The following is a 21,736-nucleotide window of genomic DNA, read 5'->3' as shown; positions in this document are numbered from 1 at the left end:
ACATGCGAGAGGCCTCACGAGAATCAATGAAACACTTAGGACTAAGAAGTCTCAAAAGATAAAGGTAAAAAAGCTCATTGCCACCATCGAGAAAGTGGAAGCGAACGGGGGAGCAGGTAGTGGAAGAGAGGAGATGAGGTGAGTGAAGAGGAGGCAATGAATGAGGAGGAAAGCGAATATGAAAACTAAGGAGAGCATGGTCTGCAAGAGGAAGGCGTAAGATGGTGAAGCTGAGAATGAAGGGGATGAGGGAGGGAGAGGTGAGGGCATAATCAACCACACTAGCACCACCACAATGAGGCTAGCAAGTTAAAAGCTTAGACCCAGGAAAGCAGGAAAGAACATTCAAAATCACAAGCCTAGAGGACTCGCAAAGCTACAGAAAATGACGACCGTAACAAGAAACCGGTCCAAGAACATCCTTAGAAACACGCTGAAGTCCCAAAGTAGTCAGTTCAATCTCAGTGGAGCAGATGGAATCAAAGCATTGGTCATAAAGCGGAGTCTGGTGTTCTCTAGTCCTCGCATTGAAATCACCGAGAACAATGATGTCACCTAAAGCAACAAACTGAGAGACACTCTCACAAAGGTCAACAAAAGGGTCTCCATCCTCAGTACCATGTATAGCATAATAGGAGGAAGCTGGTGGGAAATAACAAACAGCAATAAAGAAATCCTATTGTTGGTGACTCTTACGGTCAATACAGACCCACAAGAACTTGGCAAATGTATATGAGTGGACAATAGACATATAGCTAAAAATAGAATCTCTAATCAAACAGGCAACGCCACCAGAACCACGGACCCCACCAGAAGCACAAACCTCTTCTCTACAAACAGAAAGCCACTAATAACCTGTAAACCCCGAAGGAGGACACATAAGACTCTTGTGAGTCTCAATGATAACAAGTATATCAGCAAACCCCATTGCATCGTGTAATAGACCGAGTAATGACCATAAAGAACCATTACCATTCCAACAGTTAACAAGAAGAGAGCAAGTATTCTCCCTCTTGGCAGACTATTGGCGAGACCGTCATTTGGTCTTGGGGGCCTGTCTCGCTTTCCAACCACTAGAGGGAATCCCGAACAACTACCTTGAGATTCCTAATAACTACCCATTTCCCAAAACTGCCTTGAAGTGAAATTTTTTGTCTCTCTAATGGAAAGAAATCTCAACCAAAGAAGAAGGAAATTTGTAACTACATTTACTATTGAATCAAGCCGTTTCTTTACAGGCTTAAAACCTTTCCTTGAAAAAATCATTATTGTTTTTCAGCAGCCCTCAGCAATGGTTTTATCATTCAGCAGATATGGAAAGCTCTAAAAAGTATTAATTATTAATCTTTTTGTAAGAACCCACCCTAACAGGTTCTAAATTCACCCACCCACGGATTTGTTACACAAATAATATGTTTGTCTTGAAATTTGATAGTTATATGGATTTTCTTGAATTTTTCAAATAGATCACCAACCAAGAAATAATACTATGTTCCCCCCGAGTTTCCAGGACAGGGATGGCGGGGGACAGGTTTTCGGTACAGCAAATGTTTTTTGCAATGTTGGGGACAGGGGGGAATGGCAAACAAGGAAGGCTGTGTGTGTGTGTGTGTGTGTGTGAAAATTTTAAAATATACACTGAAATTTGCAAATATACATGTCATTCATATGAAACTTAGCACAAAGCATGTCATTTAAACATTATAGAACCTTAACATACACCATTTGAATGCCATCTAAGAAATATTAACCGATTTCAGTACTTAATTGTCAATATGCATATCAATATGTGAACAAAAATATTTAAATATAAGTTTAGGAGTGAACAATATCATAAAAATCTGAAAATCTAAATATGCCCAAAGGCTAGAGGGCTGCCATAAAGTATCAATGTATCATCATCATGTTCAAGTTCAACATAGAAAACAAAATATAGAAAAATGAAGCAGATTGTTGGTCCTACTCTATCCCTACCACAATGTAGGGACAAAAAATGTAGGAAGCAAAGTTCTTATGTTTTTTTGGTTACATATTTTATTTTGCATGGAAAAAATTGGGGACAGCTGATCGTACCCAGTATGGTCGGGGGACGTTTGGTGTCCCTTAGTACCCGAAATGTCTCCTACCTTTTTCGCACTTTTAAGGACAACAAGGGGACATCCCATACTTGTCCCCCCATCTCAAGGACGTCCCCGTCTCGAAAACTTGGGATTTTTTGCCAGGGACAATGCCCCTAGGGAATGTAGAAATAATATGATTACAAATATAAAATATTCTAAAAATGAAATAGAGTTGCGATGATTCTTACTGAGAGTACACACACACACACACACACACATATATATACACACAATGCTTTTCATTAACTATTCATGCCTGGAGGTCCTCAAGCTTTTATTATAATATCTAAAACTGTATAAACCCGCAGATAGCAGATGGTAATGAATATTCAGTGCTGGTAATAATTGCAATGGATGAGACAGTCGATTCTGGAAACCCTTTTAATATATGCACTTAAACCTTGTATCTTTCAATTTGCCATTAATATTCTTTAAACCCTTCAATAAACTTCACAAATCTGCTTATGAATGATTGAAATATGATTAATAATGGCTGTAATGAATGATTGAAATATGATTAACAATGGCTGCAGTAATATATTTGGGATCTGCAATAGATCAATCTTCAAACACGTGCTCAAGCCCTCATCCAAAATCTTTAAATCTCCACCAATTAAGCTGAAATATGACCATTGCATGTAGCTGCCCTTAAAGCAATCAGTTGATTTTCCACAACCTCTGATAGCTGGAATCAATGAGAGTTCTTATTCCCGATGATCTAATATGGCTGAGACCATAGCTGGTACCTTCTCCAAATAAGAACTCCAAAAAGCATAAGTCAAAATGATCATCAATAATAATTTCGATTTGCTTTTTGAAAGCTTTAATTAACTCACAAAGGAAGTTGACCCATTATAGAGTATTTACAATTAACATAAAATTGCAATTACAAAATGATGTCATCCCTTAATTGTTTGGTTACAATTCCAAATTTGACTGATGTAATTTTCCATGGCAAGGGAAAATCCAACCAAGCTCAAACATATTCTTTCATTTTGTATTCTGTTATCATATCAATATGTTTGTAAGCGTACTTTGGCAAATTGATTTATATTTATCACCCCTCATTTTATTCTTTTGAAATATCAACAGAGATCCACATTTGCATTGTAATTAACTATAAAGAAAATGATTTATAAATTATACAAACAAGAAAAACCCAAAAGTAAAAGACCAGAACATGCAGAAGAGCATAGAGATTTCATCTAAATATTCTTGTATATCAACTCTCCATTTTTTCCAGAAATCATTTTCACTTCGCTATTTGAAGAAAATGTCTAACAGGCATGCCAGTATTGTTTCCAAGCAAATGCACCTGGGGGAAATTTAAAAAGCCCAAAACTAAGTGAACATCAGATAAAACTAATACTCAAAGTTTGTTAACAAATGTTTTGTATAAATAAGCACTGCATAGACATTAATTAAATTTGTTAGATTTTAGGCCATGTTTTAACACCATCTATATTTCTTAAACTCCATTCATACAACGTGAGAAATACAAGGAAAGAAATGCTTACTACTGCAGGAGGCGGTTCAGCAGCTTTTACTCCATTTGTAAATTGGGAAGTTGAGGGAGACAATGTTGCATCACGGGTAACTGGAAGTGATGAAGATTTGTTTGCTGAAAATGCTGCTAGGACCTTTTTCAAAGAATATGACCTTAAGTATGAAACCTTATTCTCTACTTCAGGCACTGATCTTTTTGATGATGCTTCGGGTGTCAGCAGAACATTATTTTCACCCTCTGAAGTAGATGCCTTATTCTTAAAGCTTGGTCGAGGTGGAAATCCTCGAATGGGAGTTTTGCTCTTCGCTGTACTTGGTGTTGGGGGCAGATTCACTTTCAGAGAGCTAGTACTTCCATTACTGATTGACCTTGGAGGTATTTGAAGAGACAGCTTCGGTCGGCTCCCTACAGCATGTTGAAAAAAATTATTTTCTTTGCATATCAGGCTTATGTTTTGGTCATTTTCCTGCATGCACCTAAAGTTATCAGTGAAAAGATTCAAAACTCCATTAAAGAAACTAATAAAAAAAATCATTCCAATTACAATAGAATAAATTATAGTATTTCCTGAATTAATAAGCACTGTAGTATTGCAAGAAGTTTCCAAAGAAGAACATGCAGAATACATTCATTGAACTGTGCTGTGGTTCCCAAAAATCACATATTAACAATTTGCAGAGTTAAAAGCCTTATCTTATTATCTTTTTTCATCCTCTACAGCAAACAGATACAGTTTGCTTTACATCACAGCAAATTCTTTGGAATGGTTTCTTTTAGCTTTAAGGAAAACAAGTGTTCTAGCATAATGACTTAGTTTGACAATTAACACCTATCGAAGATATGATTAAAATATTGGATCCTTTGTATGGCCTACTGGCATCATTAACCTCTTCATTATACTTTCCCACAAATATTTCAACTGTGTTTACAGCCTTGTGATCTTGGAACTTGCTATATAAACGTCTGCAAGACAGAAACAATTTGCACACATAAACACTCACAAAAGAAAATCTATATGCATTTGAAATATTCTAAATTAAAATATTGATTTTGGAGGGTAATGGGAGGAAAGAGAATTCGATTGAAACGAAATACTGGTTTTTTTATAGAATTAGAGAGATGACAGAAATTTAGCAAATATAATTAAAGGTGTAGTGTTTTATGTCTGAAAATATAAAAATCTATGATTTGAATCATTTTTTACAATAAGAGTTTTGAGTTTATAGTTAGGGATGATGGAGCTCTAACAGGAAAATACTTTTGTTCTACAAACTACAACACACATTTGTTTGGACGATGATAATTGAAAAGGCATAATTTGGAATCACATATAAGTGCAATCATCATTTTGGGAACTCTAAGAATTTTTGTCTTGATTTATCTACTACCATGATCATGGAAATGGTTTCTCTTAGGCATCAACAATCATATAATTATCAGAGATCTGACCAGCTCATTATATCATTCTTCAGGTGCATCTCCAAGCAGGGATGATTAAACACCTTACACATTATGGCCCCTGATAAATCTTCACCCTACAGGCAAGCAGTGAGATGGACATTCCAAGTTCCAAATGTTGTGAAGAACTACTTAAGATAGGGAAGATAAAAAATGCAGTACAGGGTCCGGTTGAACAACATTAAAAACAGTATTATCATCTCATTTTGATTGTATTGGTTTTGCTTTCATGAAATAGTTTATATCCTAACTATAGGCTCTCATGCTTCCTCTCTCCTGACAGGCATTGCCAGCATCAAATGAGGATAGCACCTGACCATGCCAATTAGTGTCACATGAACAGATTAATTGTTCTCTTACCATGTACAAATCGCACTACATGACCATTGTAAGGGTACCATTCATTCATTTCTCTTCTTTAAGCTGTGCTGATTTTGAAGGCAGATATACTCGATTAGAGATGGCCTATGTTGATAATGTCAGCACTAACAACAACAAGAAAAGAACATTGACCAAGACTTGTTTGACTAGGTTTAAAGTTTCAAAGTTTGATGTCTCTGCTGTGTAGATCGTTGATCAAAGTCTTCTGTTTGATTGGATTTTGCCTCATTGACCAAGGTTTATATTGTATCTTAAACTGTTATACCTGCTGCATTTTATAGCTTGCCAGCTGTACATGCTGCATTGACCAAAAAAATATGCTCTTGGTTTGACAAGCATGCTTTTACATAGCCAAACCTATTATACTGATTATGCTGAGATGTGAACCTTCGGTGGTAGTTTGTTGTGATGTCCCCAATTTAGCAGGTTCTAGGAACCTGGGTATGTCAATCATCATGGCAACCTCGTGAGCTGAAACTTGGATTTGAGGGTCTCTGTTTGTTCAACTTACTATTTATACTAAGTCAGGAGAGTGAATTTCTATTTTTGGCAGTATAGAGGTGACGCATTGAGTCCATGCTATCTCAGTATTTCATTGAACCTTAATAATAAGGTGCACAATGGAGGTTATTTATTAAGTTTAACTTAATTAAATAACTTTATGAGTTTACTGCTCTAATTGAATGGTGTGATGAAGATGGCTCTTTAGTAAAAAAGTGTCTCTGTGAAGACTCTTGTTGAGTGTGAACAAGAAGCCTTTGGCATTAAAGATGTTATAAATGCATTGCCTTGCAAGGATCGAACCATCATATTATGCATTGTTGTTTTGATAAATGTGAATTCCAAGGGTTTGGTGTTGAATTGGAGGAAATGGTGAATTTCTTCACTGTTTTTCAGCACATAGAGTTGGATTTTATGCCAATGAATTGTGTTTCTTGTGAGTAATGCTGCTGCAATCTGGTCTCAGGATTGAGTTGTTTGAAGAACATCATTCTTGTTACTGGGAAGTGCTAAGAGGATAGATGGCTAGACATTCTGAGAATTGGGTGGAATTGGTATATGAATTGGTTGCCATTTTGCATCCAGTGGTCGTGAGAAGAAGTTGTGTTCAACCATTGTAGATAGGTTATATGGCAGATTACCAGAACATGACTTTAATCTATCAATATTCAATACCAATGGGAACATATAACAGAACTACTACCATATGAATAATAGAACTAGTACCATATGAATGCAAAGGAAATAGTCTCTTTATTCATTACCAAAAATAGTACATACATCTTTCATGTTCACGAGTCCTTAAATATATCCGTGATTGGATAAGACTACCAACCGACACATCCATTCACTATGCCTAACTGCCTGAACCCCTAGCTAACATTCCTTAATCAAAACTATATGACTAATATTTTATTATGACTCACCCGCACCACCCCCCCCCCCCCGCAAAAGAAATCGTCTTCGAGGCAACTGAATAGAATGAACTAGCCAACTACACTTGTAAGAGGAAGGATGGGAAGACATCCCTGAATTGGAGTTGTGTTGCTGCTGCCTTAAGAGTCACAAATCTCTTTCCGCTGCAAATTGCTTGGCGCGGGCTGTCTGGAGAAGTCGCAGGGTGTCCATCCGATCCTCTCTACCTGAGTCACCCTTTCCAACACCCATTCTTGTTGGGACTTTTACATTTTTCCTCCAAGCAGACCCATTCTTCTTTGATTTTTGTTATCTCCTCTTCTGCTTGCCACAGTTCCAGAAAAGTTGTCCTGAATACACCTTCCATCTGTGCTAACACCTGCATGAGGAGTGGTGGCCATTACAGTGGATGGGATATTACAGTGATATTAGAGCAGTTTCCTGCCATCCTATTGGGGAAGCTTCTTACGTTTAGAACAAATGGTTAGTTTGATACAATTGTGAATTGTGTATTCTAAAGATGATGTTGCAGTTGCTTATATAGAGTACCTTGCACTTCCACAAAAGATTGGAAATGATATTTCCTTTGACTGCTATATGGAATATCAGATGAATTGTAGCAAGAAGAAAAGAAAACCAGAGGAATATGAACGGGCAAGTGTTGGAGCATATTGAATAATATCCAGCAAAATCTTATGCATTCCCAACAAAGATTAGCTCATACCTCGCAGTAGAATGACAATTGCAGCAAAGTTAGCCCATAACAGTTCGGGTTTTCAGATCAGACCTTAGAAAACAAGTTAGAAGAATCAAATGTTGGCATGTGAGCCCAGGGTCATGAGATGGAATGGTGATATAGCTATATTGGAAGTGGAAGTGTGTAAAGATACTGTCAAATCAGCAGCTTCAACCTTGCCACTTAAGCCTTCCAGTAAGTTGCTTAGCAACAGTACCTTAGATGTTCTTGTGCGCATTGATGATAGCACATATGTTGCTTCTTATCATGTGGTTAGCACAAGCTCATATCATAGTGTAGACATTGATTTAAAGAGCTTGCATGAGAGTCGTGAATTTCAGAGACATCATTAGATTCAACAACTTTAGGTCAATGATAGCATGATTGCAACAGCCATAGAGCATTTTGATGTTGCTCATCAAATGTTGGTTAAATTTTGTTGGAGTGCTCCTATGTCAAATAAGCATGGTGATAGTGGCCTTTCTCTTGCAATGTTACTCACTCTTTGAGAAGCTATCAGAATAATGAGACATAACTACTTATAGTTACTTGTTGATAGGGACTATCTTCTCGAGTGGGATTACACTTGCTATGATGCACTGAGGCGAAAGGAAGAGGAGGTAGATGAGCTCACTCTTGAGCTTGAGGTGACTATGGACTCCTTGTAGAGCGCACAGTTGACCCTTCATGAGCCTCAGTAAAAGATTGAGGAGCTAAGTTTGGCATAGTCTTCACCAGCTATAGATACAATACAGTGGTGATGATCATATATCCATGGGGTGTAGTGAAACTGTGGCTACATCCATCGCTGATATAGGTGCAGTAGTCTCCGATGGGATGAGCATTCTAGTTGAGAGCAATAGGGTACCATTTGTTGCACTAGGTTCCAAGGTTAGTACTCTAACAGATGATGCAGATCAGATTGTTCATAGTTCTTGTGTGGTTGGGGTGGATCCTCCAAAGAGTTGTGTGTTAGTACATGACGCTACTCCATCATCTTCACAAGAGACTAGCAAACTGTCATCCGGTTGGGAGTATGGCTTTTATGTTGACTTGTTTCCCTTTCCTGGAAGCAAATTTACAGAGTTGGAGCGATCAGCTGAGGATTGCAAAAGAAAGGTTGATTCTGTTGTTTTTACAACATGGATTCGTTTATCAAGTACCTACTTGAGAGAGTCTGACATTGCAGGAGGGACTATTTGCAATCTCCAAGGATACGCTTATCTAAGGTTTCAGGAGGATATTCTCATCCGAGAGTCTGAAGATTCAAGAGGAATTCTTCATCACATGCTTTTGAGTTCGGATGTCAGCTTGTTGTGTTCTAGAAGCAAAGTGATCAGCTTAGCATTGTAGACGTAAAGGTTGATTCTTCCTCATATTGGTTTTAATGAACAGATTCTTTTATTAAGTACCTGCTTGAGAGTCCAAAGTTTCAGGAGGAATTTGCAATCTCTAAGGCTACTCTCATCCGAGGTTCATGTGGCATTCAACATTTAGTGAGAGTAATTGTGGATACTCTGACTACAATGCTTCCTCATAGAGATTTTGTGGTTGGCTTTGCAATGAGGGTTACCAAAGGCCCTAACAATCAGTTGTTTGAGGTAAGGGAGTGAAGCCATCTCCTAATTCCAAAGTTGTCAATGATGAGTCATTGACCAAGGTTAGAGCATTCTATAGTAACTACACAGTGAGGAGTGTTCATTTTGCTTTTGATCCACATGCGGAGGGCTTGATGATGTGTCAGTGTAGATTGGTTTCAGAATTGTACCATCATCTATGGAATGATTATTCATCATCTTCAATAGATGGAGTCAATAGCAGCAAGTTTATGTGGGAATACCTACAAAGTCAACACACCCATGGTAGTTTAGTAGACGATGGAGATAGTGGTTGTGATATAGGCAACTTTGAAAGTTCATATCTCCAAAGTATGGTTGGATTTCACATCCATGAGGGATTCATAGAGTGTAGAGGGAGATTTGGTGTAATAGATGCTTCCAGATGTTCTTACCTCCTTATGATGGATGGATGTGAATTTCCTTTATTTTGGGATCCAAGTGATGATAGGGTTAGCACCTAAGTTGCAGGGTTCGAACCCTGCCAGCCGGATCTGAGTCTAAGTCCTTCTTGGGTTCAGATTTGTGTCGGGTCCGTGGCGGGTCCGGGCTCAGTACGGACATGTAGGGACCCGAGAGGACCCTACACGGACCCACAAGGACCCACAATCCATGAGGCCAACAAGTATGTTAAAACCACTAAAAATTATTATTTTTTATTATTTTATTATGGTATGGCTATATATCTATATATAAATATACACATACCACACTTTGAGCCAAGATGATCCTTAACTAAGCCCTTAATTAATTTGAGTATATGTTATATCAATTTGCAGTTTACTAATGGTATTGTTATAAGATGCAATCAGCCAAAATGGTATAACATTACCATTAGTAAACTGTTATTTGATATAATTTAAAATTAAATGGTACAACCCACACAAATATATATATATATATATATTCAAGCCCACCATTAATAAAATAAAACATGTGACATTAAATATCAATAGCAATTGAATTAATCCAAATCCACCACAAAGATGATTTAAAATATCACACCAAATTGAAATATATATTGAATAATTGGGACCACAATGGCAATCAAGCCTGCACGCACACACTAATACACACACACACTCACGAACACCCCCCCACAAACCCAAATGGAAAAATGTTTTTTTTGCCCGAACCCAAGTTCATTCCACCCCTGAACCCGAATAGGCAACTTAGGTTAGTACTGCAAATTGGACAGGTCCCATTGAATTTCTTCATCATTGCCAGCATGGTGGTCTTGTGATCAAATTAGTGCAGCAAAAATCTGAGGCTATCCTTCTTGGCAGGCTTTTATTCCAGATTCGGGACCCAAATTTTTTTGTTGGACAGTTTTTAGTGTGCTGTGGGATCTTTTGTGTGCATTGGGGTTCCAGACTGGATTCGTTGAGGGTATTGCAATTAGTACATTCTGAAGATTACTTGCAGTTTCACTCTCAATTCTCATGTACATGATTTGCTTCAGTGAACATGTTTGCACAGTTAGTTTTTTGTCCACCTTTGCATAGTTTTGGTTATGTTGGTGTGCAGCAATTGTATTTTGGCATGGGACATTTGGCAGTCTTCCTTTGGATTTCCAATGTAGTGGAGTTACTTTGTAGTTGTGATTGCTTGAGGACAAGCAAATCTTAAGGAGGGTGGACTGTAATGTCCAATTTTTGTGAGCGTCATAAATTGTTTAGATTAGCCTATCATTGGCCCTCATAGGCTAACCTAAAGGGTTCCTAGTTGCTATAAAAGGAGGCTCTTTCCTTTCTGGAGTACAACAGTGTTCAGGATTGTTCTTCATTTGGTTCAGTTCAGTACACTTACTATGAATAGTAAGTAATCTATCCAACATTTCCAAATTTGGTAGGGCACCTAGATCGGCCTCAGTTGCAATGATGACCTTTGGCACCTCTATTTTGATTAGATATTCAAAAATCTACTAATTTTAGTAAATCAAGGGTGATAGAGCTAGACCAAATAGTAAGGAACCCCGGTTAATAGTGAATGCAGGGGGCTCCTCTTGGCGAAGTAAGAATTAATTTGCAATGATTAATGGAGTTATAATATTATAATTATTAAAGTTATACTCTAATCATAATTAATTATTAAGTGCATGCCATTAATTGAATTAAAGATATAATATGGTCACTTTAGTTATAATAATGTCTAATATAAAATATGAAATTAATCTGCAACCAAACATGAAACTTGGAGTTCAACGATGCTTGGTAATTATGCCAATCCCTTCAACTTCTTAGCACAGCAATCAAAAACAGCTAGCCACCAGTAGTGTAGTATTTACTTCCAAAAGTAGTTGGTTCATACCCATATAATGCTTTAAATGGATTCATCTTAATTGACATGTGAGGAGTGGCATTGTAATGGTACTAACCAAGATGTAACCATTTTATCAACACATTCTGCTGTCTGGTAACATAATTTCTTAAATATCCTTCTATCCATTTGTTAAACAATTTAGTTTGCCCATCTATTTGAGGATGATAACTTGTGCTAGGTGTGAGTTCAGTTCCTCCTAACTAGAAGAGCTTCTACCAAAATACGCTAAGGAATTGATTGTCTTGATTATTGACAATGTTCCTCACAAGATCATGTAATCAGAAGATTTCTTTGAAGAATATAAATGCTATTTGTGGAGTCCAATTAGTGGATATTGTCATCAAATATATATAATTAGATAGTCGGTCTACCACCACAAAGATGCAACCTTTTCCTTGGACTATAGGTAGCCCTATTATGAAATCCATGGATATATTCTCCCATTTTTTATCTAGTATAGGTGAGGGTTGTACAAGAAAGGCTTAGTGGTTTTGCCCTATCTTGTTTTTTCTGGCACATTATGAATTCTTGCACATACTTCAATACATCTTTCTCGAAGCCTTTTCATAAATATTTTCCCTTATTTGCTTGTACATTTTATAATAACCTTAGTAATCTCCAAATGAATTGTCATGGTACTCCCTAATGATTTTATCCTTCATTCTTGAATTAGGCATTGAAAATATCCTATCCTTATAAAGGATAATCTCTTCTACTATCTTGTACTCTTCATTTGACAAATTCCTTTCTAGTATCTCATTGGCATGTGGGTCCTTGGCTTCCTATATCATGATGTCATTTTTACAATCTCTGAAAATGTTTTCTCTAGTGGGGTCATCTGGACAAAATGTCTACTACCACAATTTTTTACCCCTTTGGCATACCCAATATCAAAGTCATAAGCTTTCATTTTGCTTACTCACTTTCGCCGGCAATCATTTAAATATTTCTAGTTCATGAAGAAATCTCAAACTATTATGATTTGTCTTGAATTTTCCAAAAACCAAGTATTGTCTAAATTTGGTAAGGGCACGCATGATGGCCAACATCTCTTTATCGTACATATAATAGTGTTTCTTGATTTGTATAATCTGCAAGTTTCAAATGTTACAGGATGTTTATTCTATATGAAAAATCCTCCAATTAACTACCACGAAGCATCACACTCTAATTCAAATGGTAATGTGAAATAGGGGATAGCTAGACCAGGACATGAATTCATGCCTTCCTTTAATCTTTCAAAGACCTATTGAGACACTTTGTTCTATGCAAAGCCCCCCTTTTTGGTCAAGTCCATGAGTGGTGCAGCTATCTTGGAAAATCCCTTTACAAACCATTTGTAGTAAAATTCATAGTCCCATGAAGCCCCTTAGTTGTGTTATGGTTTTGGGTTTTGGCCATTCCCTAATGACTTTAATCTTATCTTCATCTACACTTACCCTTTGCTCATTACAAGTAAAGGATCTGCTCCAGTCCAAACCAACATTTTGAAGCTTTGCCATACAAAGATACTTGTTCCAAAAATGCTTAGAACTTCTTCAATGTGTTTGAGATGCTCTTCCCATGTTTTGCAGTAGATGAGAATGTCATCAAAAAATGAGTGGAAAACTTTTTAGTTGTTTCCAAAATATACGATTCATACAAAACTTAGATGTTAGGGCATTTGTTAGTCCAAAGAGCAGGACCAAAAACTCAAAATACCCATAGTGACTTTGAAAAGTAGTTTTAAGAATATCTTCTTTCCTCATCCTTATTTGTTGGTACCTTAATTGTAAATCGATTTTGGAGAAGTATTTGGTTTTGAAGTTCGTCAATCAATTCATCTATTCTAGGTATGGGGTATCAATTCTTTATGCTTTTCTTGTTTAAAGCTCTACAATCTATGGACATTCTCGTGGTACCATCTTTTTTCTTAACTAGCACAACAGACAATGCAAACAAACTAGAACTAAATTGAAAATGGCCCATTTAAGTAGCTCTTTGATAGTATTTTCAATCTCTTATTTGAATTTACGTGTGTTAGTAGGGTGCAGTGATCACAAATTTCGCCCCCTCTTCCAACTCTTTGTATGTTCAAATCCTCTTTAGGGGGTAGCCCTAGGGAAATGTCAACAAATAATTTTGAATATTTTCTCAAGATTAGATGTATGTCAATGCAAATTGTTTTGCCATGGGTAGAGGTCTTATCTAAGGATCATACATTGAGCATCCCACTCTCCTTGCCTATGCCTAAAGATTATTTCCATTATTTTATAGGGAACTACTTTGGAGACCCATCAAGTAACCCTCACAAGGTACTTTCTTGTCCCTCATGTTGGAAGTGAATTTTCAAGTTAGGACGATCAAACTACCCAAGGAGTACCTAGTATTATATCAACATCTTAATGTTCTACACATAAGTTTTCTTTAATGGGATGTTTGCCTAATTTTATTTCCAATTGTGGGAACTTATTTAGTACATCTGTCTAAAGCTCCTATAACCATGGTTACAGTAAATCCTTTAAACTGTTTGGTTTTTTGCTTCATCTTTGCAACAATATTTCATTAATGAAATTGTGGGATGTCGACTATCCATTAGTGCAATAACCTTTTGTCCTTTGATGGTGCTTTTTATTCTAAATGTGCAATGCTTGAAGGCTTAAGAGATGGGAAATAATTTTCCATGTTCTTACTTTCATGCCTTATCTTCTTGCTAGGGTTTTCTTTAATCTATTCATCATAAACTACTTCCATTTTATGCAATCGGCCTCCTTTTCCTAATATGTGTCCACACTCCCATGGTTCTTTATATTTGAAGCACAAATTCTTTCTTCTTAGTTCACCTCGATTTTGGCCATTTTGTATCCTAGCATACATGTTTGGGGTCCCAATCCTCATTACAATAGAAGTGAGTATTTCCTCAATGTCCCCTCATATTCTTTTCATCTCTATAAGGCTACTTGGAATGTGAGATGAAGGTGAAATATTTGTAATTATCTTTTGATAGTTAGTTTCAAATTTCACTACTTTTTGAATTGCTGGTCCAAGACGCTCACCATACTTAAGATAGTTTCTTTCAATCCTTTCATGGATAGGACGTAGGTCTCTCTTGAGAGATTCCAAGTACCATGACAATCAACTTTTGGAATTTGGTGACAAACTCCTCCATTGTCCATTGCTGCTTATTTTGGGTTAATGCTTTGAAATACCATTGTGGATGTTTCCAATCAGATCTTTTTAGAAGTTTTTGAGTGAATTTTTTGTAAGTGGTTATGTGTTGGTAATCTTGGGTGATTAGGCCATGGTACCACCACTCATGGGTTGTTCTCATCATATGGAGCACCATTGATTTTAACGGCATTTTGCTCCCTCATGGGGCTTAGTGAGAGATCAGTGTCTAACTTTTGCACCCACAAATGAGCTATCGGTTTTCCTAGCCCATCAGATTTAGTTATCTTACTCACCCTTTCCTTTAGGTCCTTATCTACTTGTCCCTTTCCTTTCTAATTAGGGGCAGCTTTCATTTTGGCATCATGGTAATCTTTAAAAGAGATATCTCCTATTTTTGGGATCAATTCTAGAGTATGCTTCTACAATCTCATCAACATTATTCATGGGTGGAGTGTTTGATTCTTCTTCTTTTAAGTGTTCCTCCCTAGGTAGGAAGGGAGATCTTGTTGGCCAAGGGTCTAGTACCCTACGGAAGGCATTATTATTCATGCACTAGTTGGAGTTAATATCCCTTCCATTGTTACTCGCCTTTTGAACAGCTTGAAGGAGGATTTGGTTGGTTCTTTCATTCCTCTTGTTTTGTTCCATGGGGGCTTGGGTGGTTTGAGTCGTTTGTTGCATGAAGGCCTTCAACTTATTGCTCATTTGTTTGCACAAGAGGGGTGTAAGTTTCCTTTTTTCTCTTCCCAATGCCCTTTGAGCCCTTTGGCTAGTTTGCATCAACTACCTTTCACAGGGTGGAAAGAAAGACGCTCTGATACCAATGGTGATGCCCCATCCTAATTTGCCCTAAAATAACTATTGAAACAAATTAGGGTTAGATTTCCCCTCATCAAATAAAGCTTTCCTCAATATTTCAATCCTTAGATTCGGAACTTGCAAAACATGAAGAAAAACATATGCAATACATGTACATCCATATATCTACATCAAAAAACATATTGAGATAGAGACATGATGGGTCTAATCAATGCCACTTCTAAACCGAGCCAAGAGGGATGTATACTACAACCCCCTGGATTGGCAGCTTGTGTCTGCTTTCCTCGATCATATCTCATCTCCCCACAAACAAACATACTGAGATAGAGACGTGATGGGTCTGACTGATGTCACTTCTAAACCGAGCCAAGAGGGATGTATACTACAACCCCCTTGCTTGGCAGCTTGTATTTGCTTTCCTCGATCATATCTCATCTCCCCACAAACAATTGCCACCTCTTGGAACTAGGCAGAAGTTGCAAGACGTGACTCGAGTTAGTAAGTGCCTTGTTCTAGAAGGCAACAAATCCACTAGGATGACCTCCTCGCTAGCCCCTCAAAACCTGGTTTACACCTCAAGTCCTTTCCCTCGCAAGGTGGGTTTTAGAAAGTTAAACACTTCATATTATTGTCATAGAGGCCATACCATTATCAGTAATAAAACATGACAATCAAAATAGGCTATATCATTTCCTTTTATATGTATGTGTGTGTACACTTAACTAATGATAAGGAGGTTAGTCTAATAAAGACAATTCCTGAATATAAATTTATGTCAGATTTATATGAGGTTCATACTGCTGTAAGGACCACTGACTGCACGTAGTATCGGTTTGGGTGTCAACTTCAGACTGTGATTTCCATGAGTGGTGTCTTTGCTGAGTGTGTCGGTGACAGCTGTATGATTCTGCAATCCTTATATCTGCTATTGTTGCATCTATTCATATTTATCTTCCTTCGATGCCTTTTTACCAATGTTAGTCTTATCCATTTATATCCCCCAGGAGTAATGGAAAGACGTGTCCTTTGTGCCAATACCCAAAAGAGACGTCCCTTCAAAATGGATCACTACTTCCCAATATGTGGCTCTTGGTAACCAGCAATTTAGTATTTGGTCTGCAATAAACATTCTTTAACAAACAGCTCTTCTTTCTGCCAATAAAGCTGTGAGTAATGACAGAGACTACCGTCCTTAATAACTGCAATCTTTTGTCTTGGCGATCACGTTTAAGGTCAACAGCGATAGAACAGATTGTAATCATCAACCAAATTGTGAAAGGCATAAAATCACAGGGACGCAAGACATATGTGGTTGGTCTTAACCAGTCAGTTATTTACAAGAAATTTGCAACATCTTTCTGCCATCAAAACAAAACATTAGCCTCATTTTCTCAAAGATAAATTTAACATATTATTCTGTGGGTTACCCTATTCAAGGGGCAAGTGTTAAATATAAGATATTCCCCCAGCACTCTCACTAAGTTAGCTCTATTTTATTTTTCCATAGAACCAATAATGAAGCAGAATGCTTGGAACTATGTCTAAGATTAATATGATTTTAGTATTCTTGTTCCAAGAATACTGTTGTACAATACAGCTTGCCAAACTTGACAAATGGTTTTCAGAAACAAGTTCGTTTGAATTGGAAGCTTTGCTTGATGTGGCTGTCAATTTGTGTAAAAATTTAGTGGCATTTCCTTTGTCCATTGCTACTGTTATGGGAACATAATTGTCGATTACCTTGCCAATGCAGGTGTTTAGCAAGCTCCCTTTTAGCCTTGTTTAGTAGTTGCATTGACCCATAGCCTTTTTTGAAGTTCTTGGTGATCAACCTCCATAGGTGCTTTGTGGTGCATCCATCATGCCCCTCATCCCTGTCATCAGCTTGCTGTGTCCACTCAGCCTTCCATCATTTATTTCCATGGGCTTTCATGTAATTTAAAGTGGGGTTACGTTGTTCATGTGGACTCATGATTACATTCCATATTTATCATGAGGTGTTCGTAATCTCGTAGTTTCTTCATTGGCCTATGGTTTTTATCTAAGTTCTTGTTGTTGCCCCCTTGGTCTGGTTATGATGAGGCATGGATGGTCTTTTGGGTCAGTCCAATCATGGCTAAGAGGCATCAGTTCAGTGGTTCTAGAAATGATATTCTTTTCTGGCAAGGTTTCTAATCACTATCTGTATGCAATTCTTCACTACCCTGATCTTTCTTCTGTTTGTCTTGTGAAGTTGAATATGGGCTCAAAGGGGTTGGAGGAGTCATTTGCATTCCAGGGCTTTGATTTTAGCAGATTGTTGTTCTAATGTGGATAATGATGTGGTCCTAGCGGATATCTGCAGTTGGATGACCATTTTTGTGCTTCAGTCTAAGATGGTCAAGGCTTTGAAATTTAAGGATTTGGTTGTCGGTGGGTTTTCATCAAGAGGCAGCAATGAGAAGATTTTTCAGAAAATTGTTGTTTAGGCTTCAACTGGTGGTTGTGAAGAGATAAATAAAGGTATTTCGGCCACTGGCTCCAGCTTCTGTTGGGAGCATGTGCATTCTAAACAACGAACTTTAGGCAGTCAATCAAGATCTCACTTCATTTAGGGAGGATTTGTGTGAAAATTGTTCATAACCCATAAAAATGGCACCCTGGAGGTGGCCAGTGCTTTCAACCTACCTTCTCTTTTAGTAGGGTGCTGGAATGGGCAAAGAAAATAAAGGAAGTTATACATGGGGTCTAATTTAAGACTATTAAAAACAGTGACGGTCCCATCAATTCTTTTCCAGAGCAAGTGGTGGTGGTGGTTCAGAGATGGAATGTCGCTTTGAGAGTTGTCAAAGGTCTAGATTTTGCATTAGGTGCCATGGGAGGTTAGGGTTTCGAAGGCAACTTAGTTTGTGAGTTGGCATTCTTTCTCTGGTTTCCGATCAGTTGCTTCTGGCTGCTTTCTTGCTCATGATTCTTGTGGATTATTTTTGTTTCAAATTTATGCCTTCTATATATTCCTATCACCACGTTACCTCCTTCTACTCATGTATCTCCAGGTTCCAATACCTATGAAGCAAATCAGAAAAACCTAGTTCATCACAATGTTCTAATGCTATATTTATATACAAATTGCTAATTAGTGTTGAATATTTAGGAAGCATTAATACAACACAGTATGTCAATATGATATAGGGGATAAATTGGTAAATTGTAATAACTTATACGTGTGATGGCCATATTTAAAATGCACCTATATAAAAATCCATCGTTCACTAAATTAACTTCTCACAATTTTATTTTAGTTTTCCTTAAAAACAAATTCAATTTATATTAAATCAAAGAATACAGGAGTAATATCAGATGAACAGCAGTGTTTTATGCAAAGCTCTGATCTACGAATGGTAGAAAGGCTAACATATAACCGTGTCCCAAGAAACAGAATTTACATCTTACCCACAAAATTGACTTTACTGGTGCCACTCCAACGCCTGCTTAATAATATTCACCCTCCTAAACTGAGTATTGAAGTATTATTATAATAACCCGACTGACATCTACTTTTTGTCAAGCTAATGAATGGAAGACAGCCTTATTGCAAATCGCATCTGTATACAACTATCTTCTAATCTAAGGATAGCCTAAGAGGAAAACACCAAAAGCAATGGGCACCAAACACTATACGGAATTAGCATGAGCTCTGTTCGAAAGGACCTTGCAGATGATCATTTTCAACGAATGCGCCTAATGTATTCTTCTCGCATTGTTTATATTTCTTCTTATGCAATTTTTAAAAATCAACGTAAACAGTCCTTTCCGAACAAATGTACCTGACAAAAGCCTCTTCCCAAAAAGGATGAATAAAGAATCAGATAAAGACCGTCCTTAATGAAACTAGAATTAACTTCCAAGAAACACTAACCACTCTAAATTGGCATTTGAAATTGGTTCTTGATTTTCAGAAAGATTAGCAACAACTTTACCACCTGGATTTCCAATTGCTTCCGTTTGCCCTCAGGATTCCACATTGATATAGAATTATTTTTTACCTCTTGTATACCGTGAATCATCTTTGCATTTACATGAGTTTGGGAAATGCAATATGAATGAAAACAACGGAAATTAAGTGGCATGCATGCCTAGGCGGAAGAGCTAGAACATCGAGCACGTCGCTTGTTATTTGGAAAATCCAAGAATCCAAATTACAAACAACATGCCTTCTCAATGGGAATATTTAAAAAGTGCAAACAAAACAATCCTCGGGACCGAATGGTTCTTTTATTTGGGTATAATTATATGCCAATTGAACCCTGAAATGAAAAACACCCGGATAATTAACAATCTGTGAGAGATCGAAACCTGTGCAACGGTAATAGCAGAATATCCTCCTGTGGCGTCTTCAGACTGCATCGTGACAAATTTAAGGCAGCTGGGATGATGGAAAGCCTTTTGAATCGATTGGGTCTAGGGAATAGCATTGCCGTGGAGCGTTTCGATGAACTGGATCTAACGATGTAGCTTTGTCTTAAAAGCGAAGTAGTCTATGTACTTCAATAGCAGGTAACGGCACAGTGGGACCGTGACATCACACCGGAGCATGACAGTGGGACCAGGCAGCAAACACAATGCCAGACAGGCTCAGATTTCAGACAGGATTGTTTTCAAGGGAAAAACAACAACTGGGCCGAGCCCACAGCAAGATAGTGATAGGCTTTTGAGCCAGGGGTTCCAAGGTGCATTTTCTGATTTTGTTTTATATATTTGCTCTTGTTAGTTTTGTCTCGTCCTTCTTTCTTTTGATCAATGGAAAAACAAATTGTTGATACACAAACAATGGAAAAACAAACGGTGGATATGCAAGCTATGGGACAACAAACCATATCATTGGTAAAAAAGGGTCAAGAAATTATGGTACACTTTGAAACTAACCATTTAGGTCAAGTCAAAATGGCATCACTCGGCAAGACAGGAAAATATATTTGGGTCAACGTTAAACAGTTCAAGGCATTTTAAAACGTAGACTTGCTCGCTTGAAAGGGCCACATGAAAAGCAGAAACACAAGCATAGATTGCATAAACCAGAGAAGAAACAGAAAGATGTTGTCAAAATGTACCCTCCTCCACACTTAGATGGTGACAGTCATTTGTGTAGGAGCAGCAACTTTGTTGATTCTGTCACTTACAGCCCTACCTCCACACCTCTCGCTTGGTGCCCAGATCTTTATGTGCAAGAACTATTGAGGGCCAAGAGGAGGTTGGAACTCCTAGAGGCTAAGGAACAAGAAAGTTCCCCTAATATGCAGGTGTTAATTGCAGCAAATAAAAATCTTGCATATAATAACAATATTTTAAAAGCTCAAATCTCAACGCTGCAAGAAACACTTTTAGCAGGGAAGCTTGAATGGCAGAACATGAAGGATGAATGGAAAAACTTGAATGCTACATTGGAAACAAACAAGGTCGCAGCAAATACCAAATCATCTCATTATAAAGAGAGAACGATTCTTTACACTAATTCGCTAGGAAAAGCAGGGGTTGAAGAGGAGAGAAGAAGTTTTTCAGAAGTCACCAAAACTTGGGACAAAAATAGCAAACACCTTGATATGGCAAGAGAAGAGGCAAAGATTCGTGTGAACACACAAGACGGAGAGGTTAAGGGAAGGCAGCGTAGGGCATCCAATATAATTATCAAAGGGATAAAAGATTATGGGGAAGGTGAACACACCCTCGACTTAACGAGGGATTTCCTACAAGATGTGTTGTTGTGGCAAGGACAAATCTATCAAGCTTGGAGGGTTGGCAAACCACACGCTGAGAGAAATAGGCCAATCAAGGTAGTCATGCCCTGCATTAGCGACAAACAAAATCTACTTAACAAAAAATAGCTCTTGAGGGGTTCTCGGTTCATTGTAGAGGAGGATTTAACCATGAGACAGCAAGTAGAAAGAAGAATGAAAATGGAAAAAATCAGAAACGCTAGAAATGAAGGCAAAAGAGCTTGGATGTTTAAAGGAAAAGCAATTATTGCTCATTTTGGCCACCACTCCAATGAAGGGCAGCAAGAAGGCAATAAAGGTGTGACAACAAATACATTAGCATGCAGCGATACAACAAGATTAGCAATCACGCTTAGCGATAATAACTCAACTTCGAGTCTTTCACATCAAAACAAATAGCAATCAAGCTTAACCCAGGCGTCCTTAAGTTTAGTTTGTTGGAATTACAGAGGTTATCC

The 21,736-nt window shown here is 37.7% G+C and overlaps 1 protein-coding gene across 2 annotated transcripts in view; it reads right to left on the bottom strand.

The window, feature by feature from the left end:
* The window catches only part of LOC149539809 (uncharacterized), a 109,489-nt gene extending 89,461 nt beyond the window's left edge, over positions 1 to 20,028 (bottom strand). The window contains exons 1-2 of one of the 2 annotated variants that reach the window (XM_089801007.1): positions 19,861 to 20,028; positions 3,638 to 4,093 (exon numbers count right to left, since the gene is read on the bottom strand). In XM_089801007.1, coding sequence (XP_089657133.1) covers positions 3,638 to 4,093; positions 19,861 to 19,911 — 507 coding nt within the window. In that variant the 5' untranslated portion in view covers positions 19,912 to 20,028. Of the gene's footprint in view, positions 1 to 3,637; positions 4,094 to 19,487; positions 19,736 to 19,860 lie in introns of those variants that run through there. The other variant, XM_089801005.1, reaches the window with a different exon arrangement.
* Positions 20,029 to 21,736: the final 1,708 nt, after the last annotated feature.

This window comes from Cupressus sempervirens, chromosome 9, assembly GCF_028749045.1.
Source record: "Cupressus sempervirens isolate cs-2001-9-10 chromosome 9, ASM2874904v1, whole genome shotgun sequence".
Classification (NCBI taxonomy): Eukaryota; Viridiplantae; Streptophyta; class Pinopsida; order Cupressales; family Cupressaceae; genus Cupressus; species Cupressus sempervirens.
Note: the sequence above shows the minus strand (reverse complement) of the source record. Positions and strands in the feature narration are given on the sequence as shown.